This window comes from Hesperophylax consimilis, chromosome 19 (genome assembly GCF_061612785.1).
Source record: "Hesperophylax consimilis isolate HC1 chromosome 19, BYU_Hcon_1.0, whole genome shotgun sequence".
In the NCBI taxonomy this organism is placed as follows: Eukaryota; Metazoa; Arthropoda; class Insecta; order Trichoptera; family Limnephilidae; genus Hesperophylax; species Hesperophylax consimilis.
In genome coordinates, this window is record NC_142854.1 from 7,375,706 (window position 1) to 7,390,683 (window position 14,978).

General features: G+C 34.2%; 1 protein-coding gene across 2 annotated transcripts in view; it reads left to right on the forward strand.

Annotated features, from left to right (window-relative positions):
• The window catches only part of Kyat (Kynurenine aminotransferase), a 32,954-nt gene that overhangs the window by 1,798 nt on the left and 16,178 nt on the right, over positions 1-14,978 (forward strand). For both annotated transcript variants that reach the window (XM_089643314.1, XM_089643315.1), the window contains 2 exons: positions 2,472-2,622; positions 3,273-3,399. In XM_089643314.1, the coding sequence (XP_089499440.1) occupies positions 2,472-2,622; positions 3,273-3,399 (278 nt within the window). The remainder of the gene's footprint in view (positions 1-2,471; positions 2,623-3,272; positions 3,400-14,978) is intronic.

Below are 14,978 nucleotides of genomic sequence, written 5' to 3' on the forward strand. Positions count from 1 at the left end.
TATTATATTTCATTCTAGTTTTAATAATATTCATGTTAATTTATTATTATATAACGCAATTCTTAGTTCACGTCAACTGATAACGTATTCATGGTTTTCAGTTCAATGTTTAATTTTAATTAAAATGTTGAAGGTATTTGCATGACGCTCAACTGATATAATCATTTTAATATCACATGTTCAAATCTCACTACCATGTACCGCTATTGGCTATCTAAACAAAGATAAAACCGTATTATTAAATTATTTAAAAAATTAATTGATGTGTTTGACTTAATAAAATGCCTAAGTTAACAAGACAACATTTTCAATAAATAGTGAAATATCTGCCTATCCTGCTTAATCACGGAAAGTTATTTATCCCTATTTCCAATACATGCTTGCTACACGTATTAGTTAACTAAACATAACACATTAAAATACATATGTAGCGACGTAGGTGTCTGTTATCCTTTACTGATTATTTTATTATCTGTCTAATTAATATTTCTAACCCATGCTATACAAGAGTTTACGAGACATAACGCATAATATAATGTATGACGTTTCTGCTATACATTCAAATAATAAGGAATTCTTTATGTAAATATTTAATTATTATGTAAAATGAAGACGGTTCACTGTCATCAAGAATTATATATCACTATATTCAAGTGAGTAAAATGAAGACGCTTTACTGTCATCAAGAATATACATCACACTATATTCAAGTGAGTAAAATGAAGACGCTTTGCTGTACTCAAGAATGTACATCACTATATTCAAGTGATTAAATTTGAGTTGATATGCTGTGTTGTGCTTTCTTTTTTTTTAGCCCATGTTTCGGACCCCATTATAAAATCCATCATCAGGGTAGATGAGTAGATTGTGGTGAAGTGTGTGTTTATGTATTTAAAAGTGATACCATGTTGCTCGTGTTAATTGCTCTTAGGGCCGTTATTTCAGTGTAAATAATTAGTGAAGTGAATTGGTTTTCAGCATTTAGTTTTGGTGTAGCCATCAAGTACCGTATACCAAGAACTGTTAAGCTTGGTCCCTGTCGTCTCTGCATACATAATTACATTAATTACACACTTCTCCATAATCTACACATCTTTCCCTATGATGGACACTGCAACACTGTCCGAAACGTTGTCTAAAGGAGGAAGAGCAACATGGCATAAAAACCCAAAGATTAATCACAATAATTCTCTTGGTCATGAAAGTCTTCAATCATATCTCTCTATATTCAAGTTTTAAAACATTTTCTGAAACATCTATAGGTTTTGGTGGATCTCCACAGCATGTGTTATTTAAAAATTGTTATCTGTTCAATAGTGTAAAAATGTGCCATGATATCATCACGACAGTCAGTTTCGTACATACTTGCCTAACCTCCATAACCTTGCATAACCTCCTGACCTCCACGCTTCCTCCTAACGTATTCATGTTTGTAACGAAGTAATTTTTATTCGATAACGGCTGATATTATAGTACATTTCTTAAGAATGTATAATATTCCTTAAGAATGTTTAATATTTGATAAGAATCTATAATATTTCATAAGAAAGTATAATATTTCACAAGAATTAAAAATTTTGATTGAAAATCATTTACGAAGAGGTCACAAACTAAAAATTTTCACTGACTGCAAAATAGTTCCACAATTTTATTTTAGCTTTATGTAGCAGAATTTACGTTTTCTGAAGCAGCAAATTTCTCAAACGGTGAACTCTGGAAACATGAAATTTGAGGTGACATATTATTTCTTTCCTTCATAATTATTTATCCTTCCCTTTTCGTGTATTTTAGTGGTCCTTTGTATTGAGGCTGCCATAATCCCACTAGTTTGGAATAAATGCAATGGATTATCACACTTATCGGTTTATCTTTTCAGTGCCTAACATCACATACCCTATAATATTTTAGGTATACTGAGGTATACATTAAATTAAAGTATTCGGGAGTCAAAACAGAATGGGGTGTAATATTAATGACACAAGGAGCTTGTTCATTTATTGACTGAGGTTGCTAGTGGTTAATGGTTAGTTGCTGTACAAAGAGAATTGTTTATGCAGGAGTGGCGTAACCGCCACAATATTAATAATACCTCCAGCTTCTGACATTTCCCATACATTCTGATGGCAACATGCTACACTAGCGCTTCCAAGTTGCGCTTTGGTTTTCTTTCATACATTTTGATGTATGCTAACATCCAATCGATTTCAAACTTTTCTCCATAAATAAACCACTCACCTTTCCTCTAAACCATTTCGTTTTCCCCCCAAATAATCGATTTGTCAATCAATCCTAGTATTTGCTACATTTAAAAATAGAATACATTGAAATATGCATACAATTCACTAAGAAAGTACCTAACCTCGAATTTAAGACCCCCTTAAAAAAGTACTTACCTGGAATCGGAATTCTTCACTGGGTATGCCTATATTTTCCTGGCTTTGAAATAGAAATGATTGTGATGATATTTTCAGGGTGGAGTACATTCAGTTGGCCCTGGAGCACAAGCCGCTGAACTTGGGCCAGGGCTTCCCGGACTTCGCCATCCCAGATTACATGGGCAAGGCCCTGGTGGACATTGCCACTGGATCTGATGTCCTGATGTACCAGTACACCAGGGGATTTGTAAGTTACCCGCTAAATACATTCTTTATTTATTTGTGTACACACATTTTGTATAATTTTGCAAAAACAGGGCAGAGCTGTAGATAAAAAAAAAGTGCTAATAATTTTTATAAAACACTTATTTTAGTTGTCATTATTGATTTTTAGGGTATTATGTGTTGCGCTTCCTCCTCTTTAGCTAACGTTTCAGACAGCCTCACAGTGCCCGTCATCAGGCCAAATTTGTAGATTGTGGTGAAAAGTACACAAAGTTTATTTGTATAGAATTGATGTGGTTTATATGGTTTTCAGCATTTAGTTTTGGAATGACAGTGTTGGGTTTTGAAATGAGAATATGGTTGGTTCCTACCGTAATGGTATTTATCCAGTTCCTACCTTTCCCTAACCATTACTACTTGTTTGAAAAATAAATGGAACAGAAGATTGCGCAAGTTAGAGTTTCCAGCACCATTTCTTCATTTATGTATGTAGTTGTTTTACAGTCATTTTAAAAGTTCACAGTGTAGTTTCGGATGTGACAATCGGATACCATAAACTATTTATTTGTATAGCGCCCTAGGAGTAATTTTTCACAAAAATATCACTGTATGCAATAAGTACTGAGTCAAATAGTGAAAGGATTTTAAATTTTATGATGTATTTTTTTTTAGGGACATCCCAGATTGGTGAACGCAATCTCCAAGCTTTACTCTAAGCTTTGCAACAGAGAAATCAACCCCCACACAGAAGTGTTGGTCACAGCAGGAGCTTATGAGGCATTATTCTCTACTCTTTTAGGTAAGAAAAAAAACGCTGTTAACCTATACGCCACCACGCGCACAAATGAATGCGCAAATTAATTACAATATCATTTATTATAAAATACACACATTGGAAGGCAGACGTAAAATAAATTAATTAACTTTTTTATTCAAAATTCTAAATTCGACTTTTGCAAACTTCTGCAACTCATAAACTTACGAATTCCTACAATAACAATATGACAAAATACACTATTCCACTGCAACACACATAAGCGCAATTAAATTACGAACTCCCCAATACAACGGTTTCACACTATGGGAAACCAATACTTAAGTGACGTCGATATATTTAATATTAACTTTGCGAATTTTGTGGATCACGTAAAAGATTTATTCCAACACTATTCCTAAATAGAAGTTGTATTTTTGTAAACCAGTCAAATCGTTGTTTTTTTTATTATTTATTATTTATGTTCTTTTTCTTGTTTTTCATTTTGTTTCTTGTATGTATTTTTTAATGTAATTTTTTTTTATTATTTCTTTTTTACCTTATCAAAACTGTACCACCTACATGTAAAAGCCCTCTGGTCGTTAAATAAATAAAAAAAATAAAACTTGCTTCCAGCGTTATACGCACATATTTATGCATTTGACTTTAGTAGCTGTATAATACGTAAATATTTGAAGAATTTAACAGATAAATTAGCCAAAAAATAGTTTGAACCTTTATCTTACTGACATCTAGCATTCATCAGTTAAAATGAACTTATTCGTTTACATAAAGCAGTTTTAATACAATGATGGTCTAACAATATGGTAGTGTGTGTAAGCGACGCTGACTGTATTAACTACACCTTACCTAAGATCCCCCTACCGCGCGAAACATAGGTTCTTAACCTACTTAGCGTATTTTGATAAGTGGGACTTTTTCAAACAAAGATGCCGTATTCCGTACGGCAGGTATTCTTACTGTAGGTATTCGGCATTGAAATTGTTCGTTTCAGAGTTGTTATTTTACCGCCAATCTTTTCCGTTGATTTTTTTACTGGACATTAATTACAATAAAGAAATTTAAATACCAAAATTTTAAGTCAGGTAAATAACAACTTACTATGTGCGCAAGAAATTTGTCAGTTATTTAGGAGAAGAAAAATTCGCCATACAATATACGAACATCATAAATAGTTTTTTTTTTTATTTCTTATATTTCCACTTTATCAGATTCCATTTTTATCTCAATGAAAATGTACATTTGCTTATTAAACTGTGGCGGCCTGAGATTTTTGTGTTTGCTGTGACTGAAAGAATACCAAAGTGTTGGATGTTATCGTAGCCGGAAACAATGAAATATTTTAAATTTATTTTACTTGTGAAATTTAAAAATATGTACATAACAATAATAACATGTGTACAAAAAAAACTTCATTTAAAAAAAAATGCCTAATTTGGATTTCACTAAAGAAGTTTTTTGCTGTTCGGTCCCTTGGAAAACTTCGTAAGAGAGTTTTGCTGTTGTTTGTTTTTAGATATATATATATATATATATATATATATATATATATATATATATATATCCCGCTACATTTGTTGCGTCCGACCCCTAAAAACTCCATAGCATTGCAGCGTCCACCGACTTACAGCGTCCGATATACGGACGCTGCAATGTTTTGACCTCAAAATTGGCCAGAACGATGCTTACCCCATGTAGAATCGTATGGCAAAAATTTTTGTGGAAGCAAAAAATGTCTCAGAATGTCTGGAAACGAATATTGAACGTTTGACATTTTGCCGACAGGTTCGCTACACGATGTATATATCGAGCAGTGTATGTTTTTATTCATTTCTACGATCTTGCCGCGTCCACGAAGTAATATAATTTTCGATACATAACGACGATCATGCTGCGTCTACGCATTACATCGTTAGTATTGCGTCCTCAAGACCGATTACGAGTAGATATTATTTTATATACATAACGACGGTCGTGCTGCGTCCACGCATTACGTCGATAGTACTGCGTCCCCGTAGCCGCTCATGAGAATATACTATTTTTAACTCATAATGACGATCGTACTGCGTCTACGCATTACGTCGATAGTATTGCGTCCTCGAGACCGATTACGAGTAGATATTATTTTATATACATATCGACGGTCGTACTGCATCCACACATTACGTCGATAGTATTGCGTCCCCATGGCTGATCACGTTGAAATATTATTATGAATACATAACGACGGTCTTGCTGCGTCTACGCATTACGTCGATAGTACTGCGTCCTCGTGGCCATTCGGAGTACATTGTTAAATATTATTTGAGCGTTTGGTTGAGTAAATCATCAGATTTGGCAACATTTGGTTAATTTACAACGATGCCGCTTGATACTCAGAACTAAGAATCGTCTTGCGTGGTTTTTAATGCATAACGACGATTTTGCTGCGTCCACCCATTACTTCGATAGTACTGCGTCCCCATGGCCATTCATCAGTACATTTTTATAAATTATTTGAGCGTTTGGTTGAGTAAATCATCAGATTTGGCAACGTTGAGTTAATTTACAACGATGCCGCTTGACACTTAGAACTAAGAAGCGTCCTGCGTAGTTTTTAATGCATAACGACGATCGTGATGCGTTTACGCATTACGTTGGTAGTATTGCGTCCGTTGTGTTTTTTTTAAAAGAAAAAGCGTTTTTTTTGGGAGCGAAACCCGGTCGGCACAAAGTATAAAAAATAAAAGTGGTGTTTACAAAGTTATTGTTTTATTTTAAATTAAATATTGTTGTCAATTAAACAAACAATTTATAAGTTCCCGAATATTATCTGAATATAAAATAAATCTTATAGAATAAAATAAAAACCTCAAGATATGAATTGAAATCTAGCAAGAATATCGTAACACAAATTGTGAGGATTATTATTAATATATTCATAGAATTATAAATATATATTTTATCACACCTTCATAAATGCAATGAAAACTTTAACTTAAATGAAATCAACAAAAAATCAAAATATAGAAGAATACGTATGTGAAACATACAGCGAATGCACTAAAATCTAGAACAATATAATAAATCTACTAACAATCTTGCACTTAAACATAAGGATTATAATTTGAAACATGGACGAACTTCTGGTATACCTATGTATTTAACATTATGTCCACAACCAGATTTTTTAATACTATCCGAGGCACACTCGCATGCAATACATAAAAATATACCAAGTATTCCAAACTACAAACAATATGTCACAAATTATCACAAAAATAAAAGTAGTGGAATTGTAGTCTATGCTAAAGAAAAATTTACTGATATCAATGTTAACGAAATACCAATATGTAACGCAAACTGTTTGTCAATTAGTGAATCTAAATAATGAGCCAATTAATATAATCGCATGTATCGAATACATAGCTCGTTATACCCTTATAATCCAGTAGGTACCCAAGCGATTCTTTCAGAAACTTGATCAGGGTGCTTAGGCTGTGAACATCTTGGAATAATTATCGATAATAACATCAAATGGAAAAGTCAAATAAACTCCACAGTAGACAGAATGAGAAAACTCATCTTTATGTTTTTTAGACTTAGAAATACTGTATCATTAAAAATACTTAAAGGTATTTATTTTGCACTTGCACATTCTACACTACTACAATATGAAATCGTGGTTTCCGGGGGGGGGTGCGTATAAATCATACCTACGTCCACTTGTGACAATTGAAAAAATATTAATAAAAATCATATTTAAAAAAGCCATATAACTATCCAACAATAAATGTTTTCCAAGGTTTCCCGGTTCCCCTTCTCACAAAAATTTATGACAAAAATACTCGTACATTAAGAACTTCAATAACATAAAGATTTATTTGATAAAAATAATATTCCATAATTAATTTTAAGCTAAATAATTATTTATATTGGAGGACTAACCGTACCACTAGTTCGAACTACAACAGCAAAACATCATTATTTATTTAACGGTATAAAATTATTCAATAAATTACTCCTGGATATATCTGAGGAAAATTATGACAGTTACAAAAAAAAACAATTTAAAATTCTCTAATACCACCTAATAAATTTTCTTATTGTTTTAAATTATTTATTTATTTATTTTATTTCAGGGAAATCAACAGTTTACAATGTGGTTCATTTATACACGTGTAATTTACCTAACTGAGAAACCAATTGCAGATTTCCGCAATATTCTATTCTATTATGTATGTAAAAATTTAAAAACTATACTTACAAGAACTAAAAAATATTAAATTTATCGAAGAAAGCAAACACTTAGTGGCTTGACATTATACAAAATGAAACAAATACTTTGTTTTAAACCACTTTATTTTTATTTATATTTCGTCGACCGGTTTGGATTGGATTGGACCCAAATATTGTATAAAATAAATATAAAGTGGTTTAAAACATAGTATTGTTTCATTTTGTAAAAAATATAACGTTATTCAAGAGGGAGATTATTATAACATGAGATTATTTTAACTGGAGATTATTATAACATGAGATTATTTTAACTGGAGATTATTATAACAGGAGATTATTAAAACAGAAGATTATTATAACGTAATACTACATAATATATGTCATAACATAATATAATAACATTTTATGCAGTTTGGTACACGTTTAATACATTTTTAATATAGTTTTTATATTTATTTTGGTTACATCGAAGATAGAATCAGAGAGAATGTTGTTATACATATGTTGAACATATTCTTCTAAGACAAGCATTTTTATTTTACTAGATTACATGAGCGTATGTGCCGTGTAGGTACTTTCAAATCAATTCTGCTTAATAAACTCCACATATTATGTTTCTGCTTATAATTCCTTGGTATTATTTATGACTAACCTGTTTTTATTACTTTTATTGTATTTTCTTGTAAGGTTATTAATAGTTTTTGTAATAATATTTGCAATATAAATATGTAAAAATATATTGTTGTCCTCTCCTAAGCACAAGCATCTTACTTATCAGAAAAGTGATTTAAATATTATTTAATATTATGTTGTAAATATTGTAACACTAAAGATGTTAAGAAATAAAAATAAAAAAAATATTTTTATTTTGAACTTAATGGTATTAATAAGTTTAACTCATTAATTAAAATATTGCAATTTGAGGTTGAACTAATTAAGTTAAATATAAAAACAGATATTATTATATTGAATACGTAACGACAGAAGTTCTGCGTCGATGGTATTGTATCCTCGTGACCAATCACGAGTAGATATTATTTTGTATACATAACGACGGCCGTGCTGCGTCCACGCATTTCGTCGATAGTATTGCGTCCCCATGGCCGTTGGCGAATTTGTACATTTTTATGTATTGTTTGAGTCCTTGGTGAAGCAAAACCCCAGATTTGGCAACATTCAGTTCATTTACAACGTTGCCACTTAGCACTCAGAACTAAAAAGCGCCTTGCGCGGGTGGACATTTTTGTAAGATGGTTTACAGTGGACGGTAAATTGATATCCCGACCTAAAAATGTCCGACCGCCCTCTGCAATGGAGCGAACTGGCGCGTTATGAAATGATACATTTTTACTAAGGATATCGTTGTAAAAAAAATTGTCGCACGCCTGCGCCCAGTAGGTACGTTTGTATACAAGGTGCAACAAGATATTCATTAAAAGTTCTCACTATCAATAGACAGTTTGTTGTCAGGTCTGGTGTGTTTCTGGATGTCAAAAAAATAAAACATAAATATATATACATATATTTTTTATATACCGCACAAGAGTCTCAACCGCTCCCGTCTAGAACAGCGAGACTGTGGCATCCCCAATCTGAGTACTAGGGTGAAGGTATTGGGGAGGGGAAGAAGATGAGGAAGAGAAATGTAGAAAAGTACCTGGCTATTTATATCTGGTCACCAAACACGGCAAAAGCTTAGAAATAACGTTTCCATTCGGAATGGTGGTCACACACCAGGGCGATACTGAGAGTATATTTCACTCTGGAACGTGCTGCAAACACACTTTATATTATGTTTAATGTATTAATTGTGAAATAACACAAACAAATAAAAATTTATTTGCGCACGCCGGGTTTGACCGTCAGATTACGGGCTTCGGATTGCGAGTCGAGAGTCTTATCTCTCAACCACAGATGCTGTAATTAATTAATTAATTCACTATGAACGTGAAAACTTCACTAGAAAAGTAAGAAATATTTTGTGCTGTTTATTTATTTGTTAATTTATTTATTACACCTAATAGACGTTTACATTCTAGTTTAATAGTTGAGTATCGCAGTTATTATAAATTCTTCAAAATTAAAACAATAGAGAAAACAAAATAGAATGAAAAAAAAAATGTTACAACAAAAGCGTTTAATAAAATAAGATACATTGGTAAAAATGATAAGAAGTCTCACATAAGTAGATATTCAAAATAAAGAAAAGATTGCAAAAATTATAGATGTCTATTTGTCTCGATATATAAAAGAATTAAAATAAACAATATTTATACTAATTATTTTTAAGGTGAAATATATCTCCCATATCAGAATAAGTCATGTAATCCTAAGGGGTTTAATAATATAAGGGGCATAACAACGGCCTAAATTTACCTTTTGAAACTCTCAAAACAAATCCAAGAGTCTTAAGGGCCGTATATACGGAAGACGTAAAAATTAAATCGACCTTCAAAACGACATGTAACAAACAAATAATATACACTCGGACGCAAGAATATATTATTCAGTATGGACGTGAAACCTTTATTAGAATAGTCAGCAATATACGGCAGACGTAACAATTAAATTAGAGTGAACGGACGTGAAACCTATATTAAAAGGAACCTTCAATATACAAAAAATATACACCCGGACGTGAGTATGTACGTGACGCTAGAAATGTATGAGAGTGTAATAAACATCAAAACCTGCATTATTATGAATATTAAAAAAATATGATATTAGCGATTATCGTGAGTAAAACATAGTGCAATATTCACAAAAACAATCTAAAAAAAAGAACTAGAAGTGCTGGACGCCCAAAGACGGATTTACGCACGGACGCAATAAATGTTGTGGGACCTATATATATATATATTTGTATAAAGCATACTTTGAGCCACATTATATACACTTTTTTTTTAATGCCATTTTGTTTAATCAACCCTTAAAAACTACCCCCTCACAGCTATATACGTCTATGATGTACCGTTTAATATATATATCGATACATACATCTAGAGCATACTTTGAAGACATATTTTTATTCTGTACAGACGATAGTTTGAAGACAGTCCTCAATGTATGCGTTATATATAATTTCCCGTCGTGGTCTCAAACAATGCTTTTCACAGAGAGGTGTTTCGTGTACATAAAGCATACTTTCGACCTATGGTAAGTAGGAAACTTCCATTGGAATAATGTGTAATTATTAATATTTTTGACGCCAGATGGCACAAATAATAATATCAAATATGTAGATATTTACGCGCTGTGAATTTGGTACATTATGATAAAGTAATGTTTCGTCTTCAAGTCCAATCCTTTATGAAACTTTTTCGTTGAGTTTTTCGAAAGGTAAGAGTGAAAAATTTCATCCATCTCGAAAAAAAACATTTTTAATACTTATTGTTAATTTTAGCTTTTTTATAGGTACCAACAAACTTTTACCCATAGATAATAGAAACAAAGCGGATATGGCATGGAAGCGTGCCAACTGTCATCGAGCTTAGACCATACTGCACGGGTTGTACGTTTGGTGACTATGTAGGAGTGTAGATGCAGGGCATTGTTAGGTTATATGATGTTGGCGACACTACACACAAACTATCAACGATTAATGGCCTATCTTCCCTGTTCCGTTACACATTTTAACTTATGTGTTAGGTAGGTGCCTACATGGCTTTACCCATAGATAATAAAAACAAAGCAGATATGGCATGGAAGCTTGCCAACTGTCATCGAGCTTAGACCATACTGCACGGGTTGTACGTTTGGTGACTATGTAGGAGTGTAGATGCAGGGCATTGTAAGGTTATATGATGTTGGCGACACTACACACAAACTAAAAACAATTAATGGCCTATCTTCCCTGTTCCGGTACACATTTTAACTTATGTGTTAGGTAGGTACCTAGATGGTTTTACCCATAGATAATAGAAACAAAGCGGATATGGCATGGAAGTTTGCCAACTGTCATCGAGCTTAGACCATACTGCACGGGTTGTACGTTTGGTGACTATGTAGGAGTGTAGATGCAGGGCATTGTTAGGTTATATGATGTTGGCGACACTACACACAAACTATCAACGATTAATGGCCTATCTTCCCTGTTCCGTTACACATTTTAACTTATGTGTTAGGTAGGTGCCTACATGGCTTTACCCATAGATAATAGAAACAAAGCAGATATGGCATGGAAGCGTGCCAACTGTCATCGAGCTTAGACCATACTGCACGGGTTGTACGTTTGGTGACTATGTAGGAGTGTAGATGCAGGGCATTGTTAGGTTATATGATGTTGGCGACACTACACACAAACTATCAACGATTAATGGCCTATCTTCCCTGTTCCGTTACACATTTTAACTTATGTGTTAGGTAGGTGCCTACATGGCTTTACCCATAGATAATAAAAACAAAGCAGATATGGCATGGAAGCTTGCCAACTGTCATCGAGCTTAGACCATACTGCACGGGTTGTACGTTTGGTGACTATGTAGGAGTGTAGATGCAGGGCATTGTAAGGTTATATGATGTTGGCGACACTACACACAAACTAAAAACAATTAATGGCCTATCTTCCCTGTTCCGGTACACATTTTAACTTATGTGTTAGGTAGGTACCTAGATGGTTTTACCCATAGATAATAGAAACAAAGCGGATATGGCATGGAAGTTTGCCAACTGTCATCGAGCTTAGACCATACTGCACGGGTTGTACGTTTGGTGACTATGTAGGAGTGTAGATGCAGGGCATTGTTAGGTTATATGATGTTGGCGACACTACACACAAACTATCAACGATTAATGGCCTATCTTCCCTGTTCCGTTACACATTTTAACTTATGTGTTAGGTAGGTGCCTACATGGCTTTACCCATAGATAATAGAAACAAAGCAGATATGGCATGGAAGCTTGCCAACTGTCATCGAGCTTAGACCATACTGCACGGGTTGTACGTTTGGTGACTATGTAGGAGTGTAGATGCAGGGCATTGTAAGGTTATATGATGTTGGCGACACTACACACAAACTAAAAACAATTAATGGCCTATCTTCCCTGTTCCGGTACACATTTAACTTATGTGTTAGGTAGGTACCTAGATGGTTTTACCCATAGATAATAGAAACAAAGCGGATATGGCATGGAAGTTTGCCAACTGCCATCGAGCTTAGACCATACTGCACGGGTTGTACGTTTGGTGACTATGTAGGAGTGTAGATGCAGGGCATTGTTAGGTTAAATGATGTTGGCGACACTACACACAAACTAACAACGATTAATGGCCTATCTTCCTTGTTCCGTTACAAATTTAAATTTTTGTGTTAGGTAGGCACCTACATGGTTTTACCCATAGATAATAGAAACAAAGCAGATATGGCATTGTATTATTTCACAATTTATCTTTAAAAATAATATAAGGTATATTTGCGATACGTTCCAGATTGGAGGGTACTCTCAGTATTGCCCTGGTGTAATACCATCATCCAGAATTGAAAATTTGATTGAAATGGCTTTAGCCGTGTTTGGTGACCAGGTACTTCCCCACCTCCTTCTTCCACATCTCCTTCCTCTCTCCAATACTTTTAGCTTATCAACGAGCAATTTTGAGCTACCGGCATCTGTTTTTCCTCCCTCCTATAATCCGAGCCTCTTCAAGGCCCGCATTAATAAATCCCTTCCTACAGCCCCTACCTTAATCCGCCTCACAACGCCGCCCAACCGGGTGGTGACATAGTTCCCCTGTCGGTACACTGCACAGGCAGGGACGCTCTTGTGAGGTGTCACATATATGTATATAAAAACATACCCCAATTATTTGGGATGCCATAGTCTCACTGGCTCCTGGCGGTTGGGAGCACTCGGGACTCTTGTGATGTATCCACATAAAAAAAATATTAATCGAGGAGTTATTTGTATTGTTTTCAGTTGATATTTGAATGCCGCACAAGAGTCTCAACTCCCAGCCATCTGGAGCCAGTGAGGCTATGGCGTCCACAATTGGGTTATGTTCTGCGGCTGAAGGTAGTGGGGATGGGAAGGATATGGGGAAGAGGAAAGTACCTGGCTATTCAGATCTGGTCAGGCAGCCCTGACCTAGTACGTACCCAATAAATACAATACTAGACCCCATGCTCCATTTAATGTAGTTGCTTCTCGCACTAATTTTCTACGCAATTCCTGTTCTCAGAGATTGCATCGTGTGGGGAGTAAAACTTGGTCTGTGATTGTGTGAGTTCTTTCGTATAACACTATTGGCCGAAGCCTTGAATGAGTGAGTGCATATTTGATGCAAAAGTATAATATATGGAGTTCGCAAAGTAATTTTTTTGCGTAAATCTTTTTCATGATGAAACTTGTGCGTGGTAATCCTTCGCAAACCAAAAAAGGATTTACTAAAGAAGTGGAAACGTTTATGAATTGAAAATATATATTTTTATGATTTCGACAAAAAATGTGTAATTCGACTAAACATTCAGAAAAAATTAAGCATTTACCTTCAGCAACAAAAACACATTAAATTTTAAATCTGTAACATTTAGATGAATAATTTTTATCACAATTCTCCATTGGGAGATATAAAGTTTATTTCTCACTTCCTTTATTTCTCAAAATGTCCTTGCACACTTATTACGTTTATTAAATATTAAGTCAATACATTTGAAAATAAATATATCTACGGCCCTACTCATAAATATTCCCTAAAACTACGCTTCAACATCGTACTAGCTATTCTGGGGAGGGGACTGATCCTGCCGGATTGTAAATTTTTTACAAGAAGATTTGACGAATTATATTGGTGACGATTTTTTTAACGTGGCAATACTCATTAGCATTTAACATTTTCGGCGTGTTGTCAACTTCACGTTAGTTTATTTACGTCAATATTTAGACAAAAGTGGCCGTCATGTTATAGTAATCAGATTATACCTCAAATATGATTTAAGATTTTCACGGCCAAAAGTATTTTTGTTATTTGCTTTTGGGGTGTTATGCCGTGTTGCGCTAACTCCTTCTTTAGCCAACGTTTCGGACAGCATTGTAGTGTCCGTCATCAGGGCAGATGTGTTATTTATTGCCCTTGATTCTTTTTTTTTTTTTTTTTTTTACAGTAATACCGCACAAGAGTCCCAACTGCTCCCGTCTGGAGCCAGTGAGACTATGGCATCCCCAATTGGGGTATGTTGTGAGGCTGAGGGTATTGGGGAGGGGAGGGAGATGGGGAAGAGGAAGGTGGGGAAGTACCTGGCTATTCAGATCTGGTCACCAAACACGGCTAAAGCCATTTCAAGCAACGTTTCAATTCTGAATGGTGGTCTTACACCAGGGCGATACTGAGAGTATCTTCCACTCTGGAACGTGCCGCAAATATACTATATATTATTTTAAATTAATTAATT